Below are 19,010 nucleotides of genomic sequence, written 5' to 3' on the forward strand. Positions count from 1 at the left end.
AAATTGTCTTATTGTCTTTAAAAACTTCTTTATTATAAATAAAATGACACATAACTTAAGTGAAGCCACTTTCCATCTTCTTATTTGATTCATAAAATTACATAAAACAAAATGATTGAAGAGAAAGCACTAGGCAGACTATTATAGAATGGAGTAGGTAAGATGCCATGTCCATAGCTTCGCAGCAGTTTCCGACTAACAATCAACACATTCAGAAAAATACAGTTTAAGAGTGAATGTTGTAGTGAGTAATCAGTCCTTTATAAATGTGCTTGCCACTATCTATTATATTTATATAGTAAACTACGATACAATGCGAATCAAATTATTTTAAAATAAAATGTACATGTAAGGTGAGTTTATATAGTGAATTAACTAAAACCTGCAGTGTATTTTTGACGTGGTATATCGAAAGCAGACACTTTTGGGCAGGATCGTAAAGGGAGAAATAGACAAAAATCTGCCCGGGGTAATTTTTTCACGTTTTGGGTTTATGATGTTATTAATGTTTAAAATATGATCGGATCGTTTCAGACTGGAATATTAACTGCATGGCATCTTGTATTTTTGAGAAATTTTTCAAGGTAATTCCTACTCTCAACATTGTCAATAATATTTTTTACAGGCATGTCAGGCAGCTTATCTATTATTAATACTAAAGGCCCATTCAGTGATTTGCGCATCCGGACGATCGTAAAAATCATCAATATCCAGATTTCGGTACATTTGTTATTACATAGATGTGCTAACATAGCCTGCGAATGGTTCAGCCAAAAGCCGTGTATTTAAGACAAAATAAGACATTTTACACAAATCTGTAATTTAGATACTGACAGTATCTAAATTAGCTACATGTATTTGAATTTGGGCTTCATCTTCGTCAGTACTGCTGTTTTCTTCGTTTTTTGCCGAATTTGGCGTTTCAAAAATACCAAATGACAATTTGAATGACTTATCCTTCACTCTTCTAGTAAGCAATTTTAAATTTGTTTATACTCTTGCGCTGGGATCACTGAATGGATCTTTAAGAAATGTGGCATATCATGTCAAAAACAGACATCTTTTCATGGGCAGCTTATCAATTTTGATGTTTTTACATAAAGAGCTACTAGTATTTTGCTCCACAACGTCGTTTTCCCCAATGAAATCGGACATTCATAAGCGAAGATATTAAGTTCGTAAGTTATGGTATTAAAACAAAATATATCGTGGGTAAAAAGCAGAAAAGACAAAAAAAAACAGAACAGAACAATTTGGAGAACAATAATGAATTAATAATAATGAACAATAATGAATTAAAGAGTTGACAGGAGATTAGGAGTTAATGTTTTTTGCAGTTTCAGTGTACATGTTCTCATCGTTGATGTTTTGGTGGACTGTCATGTAACATGGATGTAAGCATGATCCTAAAATGCATTTCACATTGACCAAAACTAATTACAAGACCTCTTCTACATGGAGGCTGGCTTTCCCTTTTATAGGGAATTTTTATTTGATTCTATTCTATTCTACAGTATAATACTGCCCTCCTATGGCAAAAGGGCATAACTAACACTTTCGTCAAAATTGAGTTATGACCACTGGTAGGTCCAGGAACCTAATATCTACACACAGAATAGATCAATATGCTAGTTATGCCCTTTTGCCATAGGGGGCAGAATACTGCTACGCCAATCACCAATCCATGCCCTCTTTCCTTGCCGTATACCGAGGGCTGTTCTCCGAGTAGAATTGAGAGTACCATTTTCTGTGCTTATTGATTGTGATGTCTTCTTTCATCAGCAGAGGTTTTGATAAGAACATCTTGTGGTTCCAGATCATCAAATCACGTTCAACCTGTAATAAAATTCAAAGTAGTTTATTAAAAAAAATTCACATCAAAGTTTGATGATGGGTATGTTCAGTGTGGATTCTAAAAGTGTCAGGATTAAAAAAACAGAAACAGACAAAAAAACTTTTTACTTTTGGTAGTAAATTAGTAGGCTACAAGATTAGCATTTGATATGGAGAATTATTATATTTCTTTAGTAATCATGAACAATAAAGTTAAATCAATCTATCTTTTACGATTTTGGTGGAAGTATTTTGGTGATTTCGATATTTTTTCCACTGAGCAAACGGCCAGTGGTGTTGATACTTTTTTAAACCATAACTTCACTTACAAAGAGAGAAAGCAAACCAAATTTCTGATCTCAGTCATTGTATGTTTATGTAATGATGTATTTAATTTGCACCATTACACCAGGGATATCTCATATCCCTGATTACACGTAATAACATCGGAATATATTGCGATAAGTCAACTTTTTAGGAAACAAAATTATGTCAATTTTCCACATCTTCCACAGTACATCCTGGATCAACAGACAAATGGGAATAACTTGACGCATAATTTATACAAGGTGTCCCATAAAAAGCGGGTTCAAACCATCCAAAGATTTGATGATATTTTAAAATCAACAACTAGACAGTATTAAGAAAGACTGTTTTAGACAGTGTTAACATAATGTTAAAGCCACTTCGCAGAAAACCAGAACTCGTTTGATAAAACAGATTTGAAGATAATATGATCTCTAAAAATGTTGCAGGATAAATTTTGCAATTTTCTGTTGACTTTAAGGGCTCTGGTATGAGCGTTTCGACAGTATTTTTTGTGGGACGACATGAGAGCACATCAGACATATCAAATTGCATTCTGATATTAAATAATTTTGATTTATTTGAAATTTATAAATCTAATGATATGTACTTAAAGTGTATGTAGCTGGGAGGAAAAGCCGACGATCAAATGAAAATTAGTGAAGACATAATTTTTCCCCAAAAGACCTATTTTTGTGTGTTTGGGGGGATCCATATCTGCATGTTTTCAATACGACAGGTCAAAATTTTCAATTGATCGTCGGAATTTCATCCCATCTACATACACTTTAAATACATATCATCATATAGTTTATTTCTAGGATTGTTAAATATCAAAAATATCAATTTTTAATCACTTGCTACAAAATGTGTTTTATATTGCGAATTTCAAAAAATCAAAATTATTTGATATCAGAATGACATTTTTCGTAATATCAGAATGCAATTTGATATGTCTGATGTGCTCTCAGGTTACACAAAAATACATGAAAACGTCGCTAGAGCCCTCGCCCTGGATTGAACTCGCATGATGCTCACTCAATGGAGGTTTTTCGGAGGGGGTTCGTCCTTTTCGTCTGCTTTCTGAAAACGACTGGAATTCCAGTTCCAAATGTCACTTGAAAAAGCTTGGATATCCAATTAAATGAAGGAAAAATCACGGAAATGACCAAAATGACCTATCAAATTAAGGATTTCTGATTTTGAATTATTTTTCTGCCAGATATTTTTTGCCTTTGGACACTTTAAAAGTCTGGATTTCCAACAGTCACGATTGGACAAAAAGTCCGGAAAACTCCTCTATACGGGGGTGTGCGTCTATTTTCTGGAATAGCCCTTTGTGGCTCAGTATCTAATTTTTCATTAAAATATTGAAAATTACATTAAAAGATCTTTAGGGTTTACGGTTCTTGATAGGTGAAATAGATTTTTTTTAAATTAAGTTCTCTATATTTTGGCCAATTTGAATGTCAATTTTCTGAAATTCTCAGAAAATGTCTTATACAATGCATATAGGCTATCACTTTTTTCCAAAATATTCTGAGTTTTGATCAAAATAAAATTTGATCGCACAAAAATTGCAAAATTAGTACTGCAAGCAATTTTTCATCCGAGGTCATATTATTAAGAACTGTATTATCAAATGAATTATGTTTTCCTGCCAATTTTTAGCTAAAAGACGTGGCTTTCACATACATGTATATAAAAACTGAATGATTGCTGAAAACACATCGCCACACTCGTTGGGACCCGCTGTTATGGGACACCCTATATGTTTATAACGTACGCGTATTATAGGGCACATCGTGGAGTTGGGTGGGGCCGGGGCACTCAACAAGTAACGATATGTGCCTGTCATTGGGCCGCCTTTTTTGAAGTCAAATGTACCCGATGACCCCCTTTTTTTAACCCAATGCATGACCTCTTTTTTTCGATGCGGCTACCCAATGACCCTCCTTTTTTTCTAGAATTGTATCAAATCAAATGGTACAAAATAATGCGGAAACTTTCCAATTCTCTTATTTTAGCAAATTTGTATTGTAAATTTGGGAAATTTGGAGTAAAAAATACTGTCAGTATCCAACAGATTTGTGTAAAATGTCTCATTTTGTCTTAAATACACGGCTTTCGGCTGAACCACTCGCAGGCTATGTTAGCACATCTATGACAATGTCAAAGGTACCAAAATCTGAATTTTGATGATTTTTACGATCGTCCGGATGAGCAAATCACTGAATGGGCCTTTACTGGAGGGTTGTATTCGTCATTCGATTTGTCAAGATATAAATCAAACTATTGTCTACCTGAACGCTGTCAATCCACATTAAAAACTTCGCAAATATTCTTGGAACGTATTGATGTGTATAGATACAATGGGTTAGTTTCTGTACCAACGGCTCAACAGGGGTAACACAGAGTATTAAGACTACTTCACCAATAATCGGAAAAAATGTTCTTATATACATTACTCCAGGTCCAGTCTACAGAAAGAGATGTTAGTAAAGAAGCAAACAACGATATATTGTTAGAGTTGAGCAGGGGCTGGTGGTTATAATCTTTGTACCAGAGATGTAAGTTTTCGGGAAATCTCCTGGGTTTGTTTTGGTTTGGTTCTTTTTCGGGCATTTTCATGCTTTTCACGGGAGTTTTTTTCGTGGCTTACATCTCTGTTGTATGTCTTTTCCCCACCAGTCCCAAGTACAGGGAATAAAAAAATACAGGTATTATAAACACTGCACCAAAAAAGAGCCCATTCCGATCTGTTTGAGTGATCGTAATTCTTAGTATTCATTATTGATTAACATGATTAAGAAGATTGATATTGTTCATGAAAGTTCATCTGTGTTGGTATAAATCGTGATTTTGATTTAAACGTTTGATCCAAACACAAAGAATTAGTTTAACAGGGTCGAGTATCGGAAGTTGTACCCAACTGCTGAAAATTCCCCGAAGTTTATTATTTATTTATTATTTATTGCATCATATTTACCCAGGGTGGCCAGATCAGCTAAAATGCTGTTCTTACACGGGGCCCTGCATAACATTAAAATTATACAGCTACATGAGTATTATGATAAAGCATAAACATATAAATCACAATTTAAATAGAGTATACCAATTTACAAGTACTTAAACCACATTTACATCGAGTCTCCGGGACATTTTGTGGACTTGGATAAAGTCTCCTTCATGCACATATCCAATAGTGCTAAACATTATACGCATGCTCATACTCACCTGTGTACGTTCAACCCACATAAATATCTTGGCGAGAGGTCTGGGTACCTTCCGATTAGAATACAATAGACCAACTTTTGGACAAGGGGTTCCACAGGGGTCACTGTTTGGACCAACACAGAGTACCCAAAAGCTGAGTGATCGATATTTAGATGATTTTGAAATAAGGCATAGGTTTAGGGGTTTGATTCCCGATCGAGATCATTATTTTTTCCAGTTTCTTCCTTATGTAGTGCTACGGAAGAATACGGCTCGTATACTGTTAAGAATATACAAATAATAACTGAACTCATTTGACTTACTTGGTATGCTCTGATTTTGAGCGTTGTTAAAGGTAAAGTACGACCAAATGCTGCTATAGAATGATCTAACGTGACGATACCAATATGTTTATTATCTTCATCTTGTGTCCATCCACCATCCCACACATGTTTTATCCATTGCCATACCCTACAAGGAAAACAAAATTATTTGTTTTAACAATTTAACGTAATGTACGCACGTGGTTTCGCAAGCACTTGCTGCAACTGTGTATGCTTGCTGCAAGCTTGCACATTTTTTGTGTGATTGCATGACGTACATGTATTAGGGGTTCATTCATATATTTTCATGACTAAACGGTTGTTTATGCCCGAGGGCCGCTTGCGGCCCGTTCATACATACCAGAACAGTTTGTGATTCTTATTTCATCAAATTAATAACAAAAAGGTTACTAAAATACACGATTTTCCTGCACTTTCCCTACCCGGCGATCTAACATCCGGGACACCGGGCATAAACGCTGTTTATGCCCGGCTCACGCGCGCTGTTACATAGCGTGTATGTATGAATGCCCAATCATATTTTCTTGTCTGACGGCGAATGGTTGAATTAGGGGTTCATTCATATATTTTCATGACTAAACGGTTGTTTATGCCCGAGGGGCCACTTGTAAAATATTACAAGTAACATTATTAAAAAACATGATTTTTGACTCACATCCGGGACACCGGGCATAAACGCTGTTTATGCCCGGCTCTCGACCAATCACGCGCGCTGTTACATAGCGTGTATGTATGAACCTATATTCATAGTCTTAGATAGCGAGAACCAATCAGAGCAAGCGATAGAAAATTCCAAAACATGCATTGATTGTGTATAATGTGCACTCCGCGTACTATTCGCAGTGCTTTCGCACACGTTCGCGTCGCGTAGGCTTGATTCATTTTCCGGGCGGGTTGATGCATTTATATTAATTTGGTTCTATTCATACTGCAGCAGGGCTGTGACACTCGTATTCAAACCCTGTATAAAAATTGAAGTCACTTTACGGCAACTTAATTAACACATCGGCAGTTTGAGTGACAGTTGCTAGGCTTTTTCAGTACACCTAGTAACGTCCTGGTAACGTTCAGGCACCTTAGCCAAAAATTTACGCACGTTTCGCACAACAACGTTGTGCGTACTTCTGCCACGGTGAAACAGACTTATCCTATATTCAATTGACAAGTTCGCATTTGATTGACAGTTGCTGGGCATTTTCAGTACACCAAATTTATCCAAGATGGCGAACATCGACTGCCAAATTTTTCGGACCCTTTCCAGCAAAAATACAGCTTATTTAGCCAGTCTGGTCATAGGGTCATCGAACAGAATATTTTCCTAGCATATTGAGCTAACTCCTCAGCTATTTGGTTTTTCACGATATAATAGTAATAGAAAGATTCGACCAAATGTTCGCCGTTTTTCGCCATTTAATTTTTTTGGAAACGATGACGTAAACATTGCATCATCTCTTCCACAGGTTATACACTCTACAGGGGTACAGCTAGGCCATCACATGCATGAAGGCGCATAGGCTGAATGAATGACTTCATTTGCGCAAACGAGTGGCTTATCCTATAGTATATTAGTACTCGAGAATCCTTGACTGCAGTTACTGTCCGTTTTCCTATACACAATACACAGAGCTCTCACAATTCACGCGTGACCTCTACAAGTAGTGTATGTTAGAAGTATAGGCCATTGCCTAGTTAACGCCACTGTGTGAAAAATAACCGGCCAATATTTAAAGTATTCTCTGAAATTCTAGAAAATATAGTTTTGTAACATGTCCTAAATTTTTAGCTAAATTTTTAGCTAATTTAGGTGTTTGGAAATATTCGCACTTTGGTGTTTTAGTGTATGTTATAGGTAATAGGACATTGCCTAGTTAACGTCACTGTGCGAAAAATAACCGGCCAATATTTAAAGTATTCTCTGAAATTCTAGAAAATATAGTTTTGTAACATGTCCTAAATTTTTAGCTAATTTAGGTGTTTGGAAATATTCGCACTTTGGTGTTTTAGTGTATGTTATAGGTAATAGGACATTGCCTAGTTAAGGTCACTGTGTGAAAAATAACCGGCCAATATTTAATGTATTCTCTGAAATTCTAGAAAATATAGTTTTGTAATTCATGTCCTAAATTTTAGCTAATCTAGGTGTTTGGACATATTCGCACTTTTGTGTTTTAGGAAGGATATGTAAACGACAGATAACACCAAAAATATGAAGAATTTTTTTCCAAACCGTGTTAAGTCTGCAAACCATTATGCTTCTCATTTTCAAGAACGTTGGTTAACAATAAGCACACTATTGTCTCATTTCGTAAACAAAAGTGCACACAATATTGTTACCTTGCGTTCGCTTTATAATCGTTCACCCAACTGAAACTATAATACCAGCTCATTGCTCAATGCACAGGTAAAACAGAAACATGTGTCGTCGTGTAGATTTAACCAGAGAAGATCTGATTTAATCAGTTGAGCTGTTTTCAATGAGTGTTATCTGGGTTTAATAGCTTTTAATGGGGTTCAAGTCCTGCAAAGGTCGTGGTGAATTCTACTGTAGACATGACTGCATCATGTTTCTATTTTTAGTGATAACTAGCTATGGTTTAAATAGTCGTCAATGGTCAACAGCATTGACGTATGTGTTGCGCCGGAGGAATCAACGGTATGGTCAACGACAAAACACAATTACACAAAGCTCACATCTGGCATCCAGGGAGATGGTTTGTGTCAAGAGGAGGCTAGTACTGTAAGAACTCAGGAATGGCCCTCTACTGTTGGTACGGAAGGACCTGGCCACCCACCGTACTATATGGCCTCGAATGTAAACATGTGAGTACGAAATCAAAAGAAGACGAGGGTATCGGAAGGTGCGACCAGCAGGCCGGAAGATACGTCAATGGCTACTGGGGAAGAGAGATGCTGCTCAGAGTACATCTGTTGGTGATGACAGATCAGGATTAAAGCCTGCTACAGGAAGTCCTGTTCTTGACGCTCCCAGGAAGAAAAGCATAAGGCCTGCAGTTTGTCTCGACATTTGAAAGGGGCGTGAATTCATTTTTGGATACGCCCCTATTATAATTAGGTAATACTCATACACATTCCCTATATGTGACCCGGCAGCACAAACGAGCCGTAAATTCCCTAAATTGTATTCTGAGTTATGGTGTAAAATGTGTACGAAGGTCGTATTCATCGGTCAATAAAGCTGGCGCGACATCCGTCTTATTTTGATAGTCACAACACCAATCAATAATCCTATTATTGAAGTGGATAATAAGCTTATACCTTAGATGGCTATAAAACTTTTAATAGCTCTGGTCTTTGTTTGCTTTTGCTAAATCCTTTTCAAGTGGTTGGTAACCAGGCATTCTATTTTGTATAGGTATGCATAACCAACAATTAACAATGAGAGAACCTTCTTAAACCTCGTTGACTTGGGGATGATTTGAAATGACCGCCAATTATGACTGTTTGATATTTATTGCCAGCAATGTGGAAAAAGAGACACACGTAGAAAAGAAAAAAAGCTATAATTTTGTTGAAGGAGCAAAGTTTAACTAACCATAACCCCGCTTCTGGATATCGTTTGAAGTCAAATGATATACCATTTTTAAGTTTATGATGTTTATTTTTAAACACGAAATAAAACAAAATTGACTGGTGGAGGAATTTACGGCTCATTCGTCGTGGACGGTCACATATGTAGCCTATACATGTACCACATGTAGTAAATCTGTCTGCTTTATCTGTATTGTGCCGTTCTTAAGCAAATACAGTTAGCAGCCTGCACAACCGATTCTTTAGAAATGCTTAGTCGCGCTGAAAGTCGATCGATACATGTTAAAATCAGCACAATTCAGAGATACACCTTTTTGCTATGAAATTAATTTTCTCGGTCAAATATAAAGCAATTTTTTTTTTTCTTCAGTAATGTCAGTTAAAACTTGGTGCTTGGATATACATTTTTTTTACAAATCCTGGTGTTAAAATTAAGCATCAAATTGTGTCTTTTAGTGTGATATTTTTGATTTTTATAGGCCTTCAGTTCGCACGCGAGCTTTTTACGGAATTCATTTTTAGCGTCTCAAACTAATATAGTTTGCTAAAGAAAGATATTTCCCACCTCTGTAAAGCACATCGTGGGGGTCTATATATTATAGTTTTGTTAGAATTTCCGTTTTTATTTTACCCTTTTTCCTTCATACTCCGAAAATGTCTAACTCATTACTTTTATCTCGAGAGCAACCAACAGAAATAGTCGATATTTCCTTTGTTGTTTATCCAGGTCAATTTTCCATTGAAAGCAAATTGCCCGACCAGCGATTTGGTAGCCCAAATCCCCAATTGAGTGTTCTGGTTAAACATGATCAGTAGGAGCGCTATAGGCCTGGGAATTTCTTTGCTATATTGAAGTTCTAGCAACACGGTAGCCATGCCGGTATTCCTATTAAACCCAGGGATATCGATCCACAATGCTAGTATTAGCCTTAGATTTCACTCGTTGATTTTGAAAAATGGTCAGCCGGCAGTTAAAATAGTGAAATGAAAACGCAAATTCTGACAAAACTATGATATATCGCTCACGGTGATGTGCGTTAGAAAGTTGGGAAAAATCCTTCATTAGCGAACTATCTTACTTTGAAAAGCTAAAAGGTTGATCCAAAAAAGGCTCGCGGACAGAGTTTAAGCCTATCAAAATCGAAAATCTTACACTAAATGACTAAATTTCACGCCTAAGTTTAACACTAGAATTTGAAAAAAAAAAATACAGTATCAAGCACTACAATTTTTCCTGACATTTACTGAAAAATGAAAATGATTGCTTTTCATTTGGCCGAGAAAATTAATTTTACATCGAAAAGGTGTAACTAAAAATTTAGCTCATTTCAACACCAAATTCGATCGTTTGTATTGCCTCATTAAATGACTGAGTGAGCCTTGCCAAACAAAAGAATCGGTTGTGCAGGCTGCTAACTGAATAGTTAAACATCAGACATTATAGTCGTGTTCACACAGTCGGACTTAAATCACTTACGTCGGTAATAGTATCGGATGTAAGTGGCAGTGTGAATTAGCGTCGGATATAACTATATCCGACGTAATGTGCTTTAAATCCGACAATTTGTTCACACAGTCGGACTTAAATTACGTCGGTAATAGTATCGGATATAAGTGGCAGTGTGAATGAGCGTCGGATATAAAAAAATTACTATATCCGACGTAATGTGCTTTAAATCCGAAAATTTAAGGCTGAAGATGACCAGGGTTAAGAGCTGTTAAGACCGATCGAAACGTTACGTCCGGTAATAGTAATTACGTGTGGACATGCAGCAATAATGGAGATAATTCCGCAGGTAATCCCGTCGCATCTATTCATATATAGTCCTTTTATTCACAAGTACATCCATTTGTAGCGTGTAGTTAATCCGATTATTATGTCACTTCAATAGCGAATAGACCATGTAGAAGCTGTGTGTTTTGCCGAAGGGAACTGTAGGGCCTATTGTGTTGTAAATTTTCTTTTGTCTACCTGTGTTTTGCGGAAGATGTAAAACGGGTGATGGAATGCAGTTTAAAATTTCCGCCAAGGCCGAATCATTTCACATTTTGGGTGCATTGTAGTCGACGGCTACCCAACTAAAGGCTGCTAGTCAGGTGTAGGAATGCGTGGATTTGGATTCGTCTATAGACGAATCCAACGAGCCAAGTCATGGTCAGGATTTGGTCGGCCATCTTTGGTTTCCCGCTAGCACCAACCTGGGGTTTTGAGCGCCCGATTGTGCAAATAAAGGCCACCTAACACCTGGAGAAGATGCAAAGACGAGGAGGGTTAATAGAATAATATATACAATAGAGGTAATCATGTCGCATCTATGCATACATAGTCCTTTTGTTCATCCATTAATTTTGTACATCTATGAATAGATGCGACGGGATTACCTGCGGAATGATCTCTATTGTATTATTCTATTAACCCTCCTCGACCTTCTCTAGGTGTAAGTATTTGCACAACTGTTGGAACTGTATTGTGTTGTAAACATTCTTTTGTCTACCTGTGTTTTCGCGGAAGGTGTAAAACGGGTGATAGAATGCAGTTTAAAATTTCCGCCAAGGCCGAATCATTACACATTTTGGATGCATTGTAGCCGGCGGGGACCCAACTAAAGGCTGCTAGTCAGGTGTAGGAAGGCGTGAATTTGGATTCCTCTATACGTGAATTGCATTCTGGGCAGGCAAGCAACAACAACAATTCCCGTTGCTGCGTGCAAAACCACATACCTTTGCAAAATATGATATTTTGCATATGCAAAATAACATACTTTCCAAAAGTATGTAGTTTTGCATATGCTAAATATCATACTTTACGGTCACCATTGGTCACTATGAAAAAATACATGTTTTGCTAGGAAACCCCGTGCAGTTCGTGTTTGTGAATAAGGGCGCATGTCACAATGATTGGTAACTTTAAATGTTAAAAGGCAGAATATAGCGGATAGTGTATGTAACAAATAACAATATCTGTATCTGTCTCCACAATCCTAAAGTATTAGCCTGTGAGTATTAGCATAGATGAACTCCTGGATGGGGCAGCTTTAATTAGCATGAGGCCGCATTGATATGTAAATAGCGTATTGTTATTTAAATTTGTGCCCAGACGTATTGAGGGCGACAGTCAATGTTATCCAGACGGAGAATGGCTGCATATGCCGGGCATGTCAATTTGCTGAGTGAAGGCTGATAATCACCTTTCTGTATATGTAATAAGCTAGTATATTTCGTGTACCAGTTGGTTATAACAAAAAATTAATATTAAATATATTAAATGTAGCTAAGTCAGGTGATGTGAAATTCTGCTGCGTGACCCCCTCTGCGTGGTAGAATTATATTCATAAAACGTTGAACTTAACAGATATCATTGGCAGCCAACCACGATTTATCAGCATTTAAAATATATGTTAATTAACAAAGATAAATAATAAAGAGTACAAATGGCAATTAACTAGTAAACAAGCCTGAAATCTTAAAATGTTGCCACGTGATTTCCCGAACACATGATATGTCAACATGTGACCACCATTCAGATTTACCGTAAATATTTGGAGTATGCTCGCACATCATGTACATACACTGTGCATTTCTTTACTTCCGTATAAAATCAATAATTCATGCTGGGAGCCAAGTAACATTGTCTGCTCAGTGCAGATTGGTATTTTATTTTACTTGAGAGCATAATAGAAATACATAAAGACGTATAAGGCGCCATGATGGAAGGTCAGGTCGGGTATCAAAGGTTATTATAACTTAAATACTACTTGTATTTCCCACCTTGCCTCTGTCACACATTTCCTTCATATTATTGACAGCAAGTCCTAATTTTGACTATTAGAAGACTTTCTTTGAAAAAACATATCACTGGTGCCTGATGGGAATACCCGTCCGCCATTTAATTAAACTGCATCGTTTTCGCCTGTTTTGTGCCCAGGTGTATTGGGGGCGCGCTATACTCTCATTGAACAGGCAAAGTTCGCAAAACTAACAACGTTGTTATTTGCCAAACTCAATTAATATGATCCAAGGGGTCGAACATGAATTATTCATAACGAGCTATAACGGATCGATAACTGGCCTCACTTTCTAGCTAGTAAACCAGCTGAATTTTTCATAGATTTTACGTTGCTAATAGAACAACCGTGAATTTAGTGTCACCCCCTTGGTATTAGGCTACATATAATATAAATTGTTCTTTGAAAGTAGAGAATATTATAATAGTGACCGTATCCATTCTGCCCCTAAAGCCGATACCGAACAAGACATAAACAACCTTGACCTGCGGTTGTCTAAATTCTGAGGGATTTGCATGCTGGTCAGGTAGAAGATAAATGTACAGAGTGACCTTCAGCTTCTCCGTGTTTGGTCAGACCTACCGTATAGGCGTAGGCTGCATGGGGTGTATCCTGCATAAAAGTGGTGTTCTTGTTGAAACCTGAGACACACAGGCTCAAACACATGTTTCACACTTAAGTGTACGCTGCATGACTGTATGTTTCTGTTTTCAGGGATGATTATCCTAGGGGAGCGATCGTTATTTATAGCAGGGGGGAATGGGTAAATTTAGGGGGAACACGAAATTTTTTTGTGGTCTTGAGGGGGGAACCTGACATTTTTAGTTGAACCAGGAAGGGGAAGGTTAAATTTTAAATGGAGAAAAATGGGAAAACAAGGGGGAATGCGAAAATTTTGAGCGGACGCGAGGGGGAACGTGAAATTTTTTGTAGATATTTTTGCCAAAGCACAATGCGCTAACCGATTGAGCTATTCAGCTAGCCTAGCCCACTCTGTCCATTGTGGAATTTTTATAACTAAATACGGCGATTACTAGACTACTAGTTGCTCGAGAAATTATACAGAATAATGCACTTGCGCTGATATTGATGCGTCTAATGCACTCCCCCCTCGGGGGGAGTGCATTTGACGCCAGGGCATTTCCAGGAATTTTCAATAGAGTGGGCGCCGAGCCACCGCTGCGGCGGCGGCGGCTCGGCGCCCACACGAAGTCAGGCGCCGCTCTGCAAAAATACACAAAGTCAGGCGCCGCTCTGCAAACAATAGAGGGTGCGCGTTTGTCTGGGGGTGCTTGCGCCGGGTGCGCCCCTCTAAATCCGCCCCTGGACGCATCAACATCAGCTCGCGTGCATTATTTAGTCTAATTTCTCTCCCAACAAGTAATACGCGTTCATTAACCTATAAATGAAAGACAGGTCGCGTCTGACGTCAGGGCAAACATATCAATTTGTAAGCGCTCTTTATATTAGCAAAGTCATAGTTCATTGAATTTACAACCGTATGACAAAACAGGCGAAAATAGTAACTTTTGCACAAGATTTGGCCATTGCTCATTCTAATGACGCTAGTATATGGACAATATAAGTGTGTCTTTTCATTTAATGACATAAAATTTGACAAATGTTGTAAGGAACACTTGAGGTTTTGACTTTTAAAACCTACATTTTGGTCAAAAACTGTGCTGGGATAGGTCGATTTCAACAGATTTACCACATTCGCCTTGCTATAAACATTGAATTGCGTTATCTGTTGACCTAATGAGAAAAAGTGTTAAGTGTTAGCTTTCGTTCGATATTTAAAAAAAATCTGATTGGATGCAGGGTTTTGACAAAAACCAATCACAGAGGCCCATTTTCCAGCTAGAAGCTCCACAGCTCTTACGATGCTATGCACTCAACCGTGTAGTGTAATCAAAGACTGTGTAGAGATAATTCACTGCTTGCTTGGAAGCTCTTGGGCGAAAATGTGTGCTCAGGTGTATCGAGGTGGAAACTGTGCATAGATGTCACTGTGTATGCTCATACGTGTTGGTAGATAATCAAGCAAGTTAGATTTAAACTGTCATTCAACACAACATATGAAGAGCTTTGTTGCAAAACCCCTTACATCCACTTTTGACTTTTTGAAAAAAAACAGCCTTTTTAAATTGTGCAAGTATTACTTGTTCGATTTGATTTAATTTGGGGTTGGATAAAGTGTTGATGAATAGAAACTAAAAGAATAGGTTTGGGACAATTTTCAAGCCTTCCTATTTATTTTATTATTTTTTTTATGTCGCACCTTTTGTGGATGTAAGGGGTTTTGCAACAAAATAAATTTACCCCTTTTCTAGAAACCACCTTTGCAATCAAATTTGAGCCCATTTGTTTGCACTACATTATGTAACTTGGCTAATGCTTTGAAAATCAAAAAGAAAAATTGAAATATCTCATTTACTTTTATAATTATGAATTTCTAATTAAATTCGGGAAAATGGCATTTTTTGGGTATTTCCGAAGCTACACCTTTTGTTAATTAAAATGATTTTTTTCAAACATAGTGACCCAAAAACAGTTCCTATTGGTTTTAATAGGTAAAGAACATTCCAGGCTACCATTATACATCAAACAAATTAAAACAAAACAAGTCTATATTCATTTTAAGTTCAGATTTCCGGAAATTCCCCAAGATTTCCCAAACGGGAAATATGCGATAACTCCGGAAGGGAAGGTAGTATGAAGGTCAAACAACCACCAAAATGTGTATTTTTACCCACACTGTAATATTATGCCAATAACTCAATTTGGCCAAAAGTGGATGTAAGGGGTTTTGAAACAAAGCTCTTCATATATTGAGATAGTTACCTCAATATTTCGATGTGTACAACGCACATCCTCATCAGGAGGACTCCAATGATGAACTGATGGAGTTGAATGTCCTGCTCTCGACCTTTGATGTCCTTTCTATTGATAGGATTAGGGCATTATATAATGAAGGGAGCTCGAGTCCATAAGAACTCTCACTCACAGAGCTAATACCGCTGTCACCGATCCCGAAGAAAGGGAAAAGGAGATTGAACATATCAAGGGTGCGCTTGGAAATTGTGGGTACCGCCAGTGGGCTTTCGACCTTTCCACCAGTCGAAATAAACCCCCCACTCAAAATTCCAACCTTCCGGAACCAACATCTGACCTCCCTCAACCAAGCAACAAGACTTTCATCACCCTACCCTTTCTAGATGGCATCCCGCAAAAACTTCAGCGTATATTCAAAACCTACGGGGTAGCCACCAGCTTTAAACCCCACACGACTCTTCGCAAAATCCGTGTGTCACCTAAGGACCCAGTTCCAATTGAAAAACGCTGTGGCTGCATATACCCCCAGCAGGACACCATTTGCCGTGTCTGAACACAGTACAGATACTCATCACCAAATTGACTGGGATAATGTCAAGGTTTTGAATCGTGAAGACAGAGAATACCCCCGTCTGGTGCGGAAGGCCCTTCAAATCAGAATACACACTCCAGCACTCAACCGTGATCAAGGACTTGAGCTCCCTTCATTATATAATGCCCTAATCAATAATGCCCTGATCAATAGAAAGGACATCAAAGGTCGAGAGCAGGACATTCAACTCCATCAGTTCCTCATTGCCAGAGTCCTCCTGATGAGGATGTGTGTTGTACACATCGAAATATTGAGGTAACTATCTCAATATATGTTGTGTTGAATGACAGTTTAAATCTAACTTGCTTGTGCATAGATGGTTTATAAGAGAATCGTATAGAAACCTTTCCATATGGGCGCGCCGTGATTGGTTGCCGACCTGCGCAGTGCGGCATTTTCTGGCTTGTTGTCAGAATTTCAGATGCGAACTAGTCTTTTTGTCTCTTTCATTATATATGTGTGAGTGCATGTGTCGCGGTTTTGGGGGTCGGCCTACCTTTTCAGTAATTTTAGTATACTATTATTGGGGTTTCAGTGGAGAGCAATGTGCCCATGCAACTGGGTGTATTTGGGTAAATTTGTTGCAAAACTTACATAGTAGAAAGTCAGCATCCGAAATATGGGTGACACAACCCCGTGCAAAAAATCGAATACTCCCCCTCTCCAGGTAGAGTGTAACTTACCATGTGAAATGGTATCTAAGATCCCTACCAGCTGCTAAGAATGGTGTGTGTAAATGATACAGGTGTGCTAGATCCGCACCGTTCTCGGGAATCTCCTGTTCATGGAAAATGCAAAGGAAAGATGTTTAAACATATTTGAATTAGTATTAATTTATAGTTATTAAAATAATATTTAACTGACTAAGAATGAGTTGCGCCGGTATCTCTACTGAAAATATTGGACCTGCCTGTCGTTAATTCTCTATGTTCTGCAATTGCGTCTTTGATTGATCCGCAGGTAGACTATTAGAAAAAATAATTCAATATTTCTAATAGTTTTTTGTTTTATTTTAATGTTTTTTGTTGTTGTTGTTTTTATGTTTTTGGTGTTTTTATGTACCTCAATATGTGCATTGACATAGTGTTCAGTGAACCCGTGGTATTTCAATTCTCCATTCTTGATTCCTTCAATTTCTGGTGGAAACCAATCTGGTTCTTCTCCCTCCGCGTGAAACCACAACATGATTTCACCGTTAACTTCCACGCATCTCCACGCTTTCGTCTTGGCAAAGGATGGAACTAAAACGAAACAATCAAATCAAATACACTTGTTATAAATGCTTGTGTGTCGCTATAAAAAAAAAGGTAGAAAGTCTTGTTTGATGAGACATGTGCCCTGTTCCATTCTTGCTTAACACTGCTTAATAAGCTCCTAGATGTACTTATTGAAGTCATTGCATTCACAAATGTTCTCACAACTTTATATTTATCTCTCCTAATGTTCTTGGTCTAAGCAAGTAAGCAACTGACATGATTGAGAGCTTCAACAGGTTCACCATTGACAAGCTTATGAAACAAATTGTCGTAATAAGGAGTATAGCTCAGACTTCTGGTAGGACGCTATATAATATCGGAGTATCAGAATTATTGCAAACGGTTACCCGAATATATTGCCTCTTATCTGCTGAAGAAATGATGCCTCCGAAAAGCACCGTATGAACTCCAAGTACAATATTGACAGGTTGCAGTTCTTTATCCTTGCTTATGACTTCCGTCTATTATTATATAATTCAAAATCACTTCACATGAGAGTGCATTTTAATAGTAAGACGGGTGTATTAGCAACAAGACCAAAGAAATCACAACTTCTCATTTTTTGGAGTCTGTGCTAATTCTGGTTTCTGACAACACCTTGATAGTTTGAAACGGATTGGTTCAGGAGTGGCGAGAAAGAATTCATTCACATCAGGACAAGTAATAATGATTTAAACAAGAACCAGGGCCGCCACAGACTTTCCGGAGCTTTGAACTCCTTACTGCGTCAGAGCATGTCACGTGACTCGCGTCGCGATTTATCAAGCATTATTTCATCAGTCCATCAACCGAGTGAACAAGGATCTCAGAATTCTGTCGGTCCGTGCCACGTCACTTCCGGTTGATGATGCGACTCGCGGTCGAGTGAAAACAAGTCCCTGATTCGATTTTTGTTGATGATTTCTGTCATTGGTGTTATGTAAATTTTGATCGCAAATAGTCAGTGGAATCAAACAACCGTTTCTAAGTCTTCAGAGTGGAAGAAACTTACTTGATTTACCGTTTATATACTGACAAGCTTATAATTAAATTCCATGGTCGAGTGTCGTTTTTTCCGAAATTGAATGTCACTCCAACATCATCGCTATGTAGCCTCCTTCACAGGCGGTTTCTGTTGTTCATAACAAACCGTGAGCCACACGCAGTTTAGGCCCGAGACTAGAGATAGCCCGGATGTTGGACCGACAGAATAGTGATATACATTCCGAAAGCTTTCAGATAAAATATAACAGTAATAAAGTATTCCAGTTTAATTTTCTTTATCTTGGTAGTTTCATATTATCCGAGAACTTTG

General features: G+C 37.8%; 1 protein-coding gene across 1 annotated transcript in view; it reads right to left on the bottom strand.

Annotated features, from left to right (window-relative positions):
- Window positions 1–1,245: 1,245 nt before the first annotated feature.
- The window catches only part of LOC140137710 (cholesterol 7-desaturase nvd-like), a 36,555-nt gene continuing 18,790 nt past the window's right edge, over window positions 1,246–19,010 (bottom strand). The window contains exons 3-7 of the mRNA XM_072159470.1: window positions 17,523–17,701; window positions 17,144–17,238; window positions 5,679–5,826; window positions 4,443–4,619; window positions 1,246–1,836 (exon numbers count right to left, since the gene is read on the bottom strand). Coding sequence (XP_072015571.1) covers window positions 1,675–1,836; window positions 4,443–4,619; window positions 5,679–5,826; window positions 17,144–17,238; window positions 17,523–17,701 — 761 coding nt within the window. The 3' untranslated portion in view covers window positions 1,246–1,674. The remainder of the gene's footprint in view (window positions 1,837–4,442; window positions 4,620–5,678; window positions 5,827–17,143; window positions 17,239–17,522; window positions 17,702–19,010) is intronic.

This window comes from Amphiura filiformis, chromosome 17, assembly GCF_039555335.1.
Source record: "Amphiura filiformis chromosome 17, Afil_fr2py, whole genome shotgun sequence".
Lineage (NCBI taxonomy): Eukaryota > Metazoa > Echinodermata > Ophiuroidea > Amphilepidida > Amphiuridae > Amphiura > Amphiura filiformis.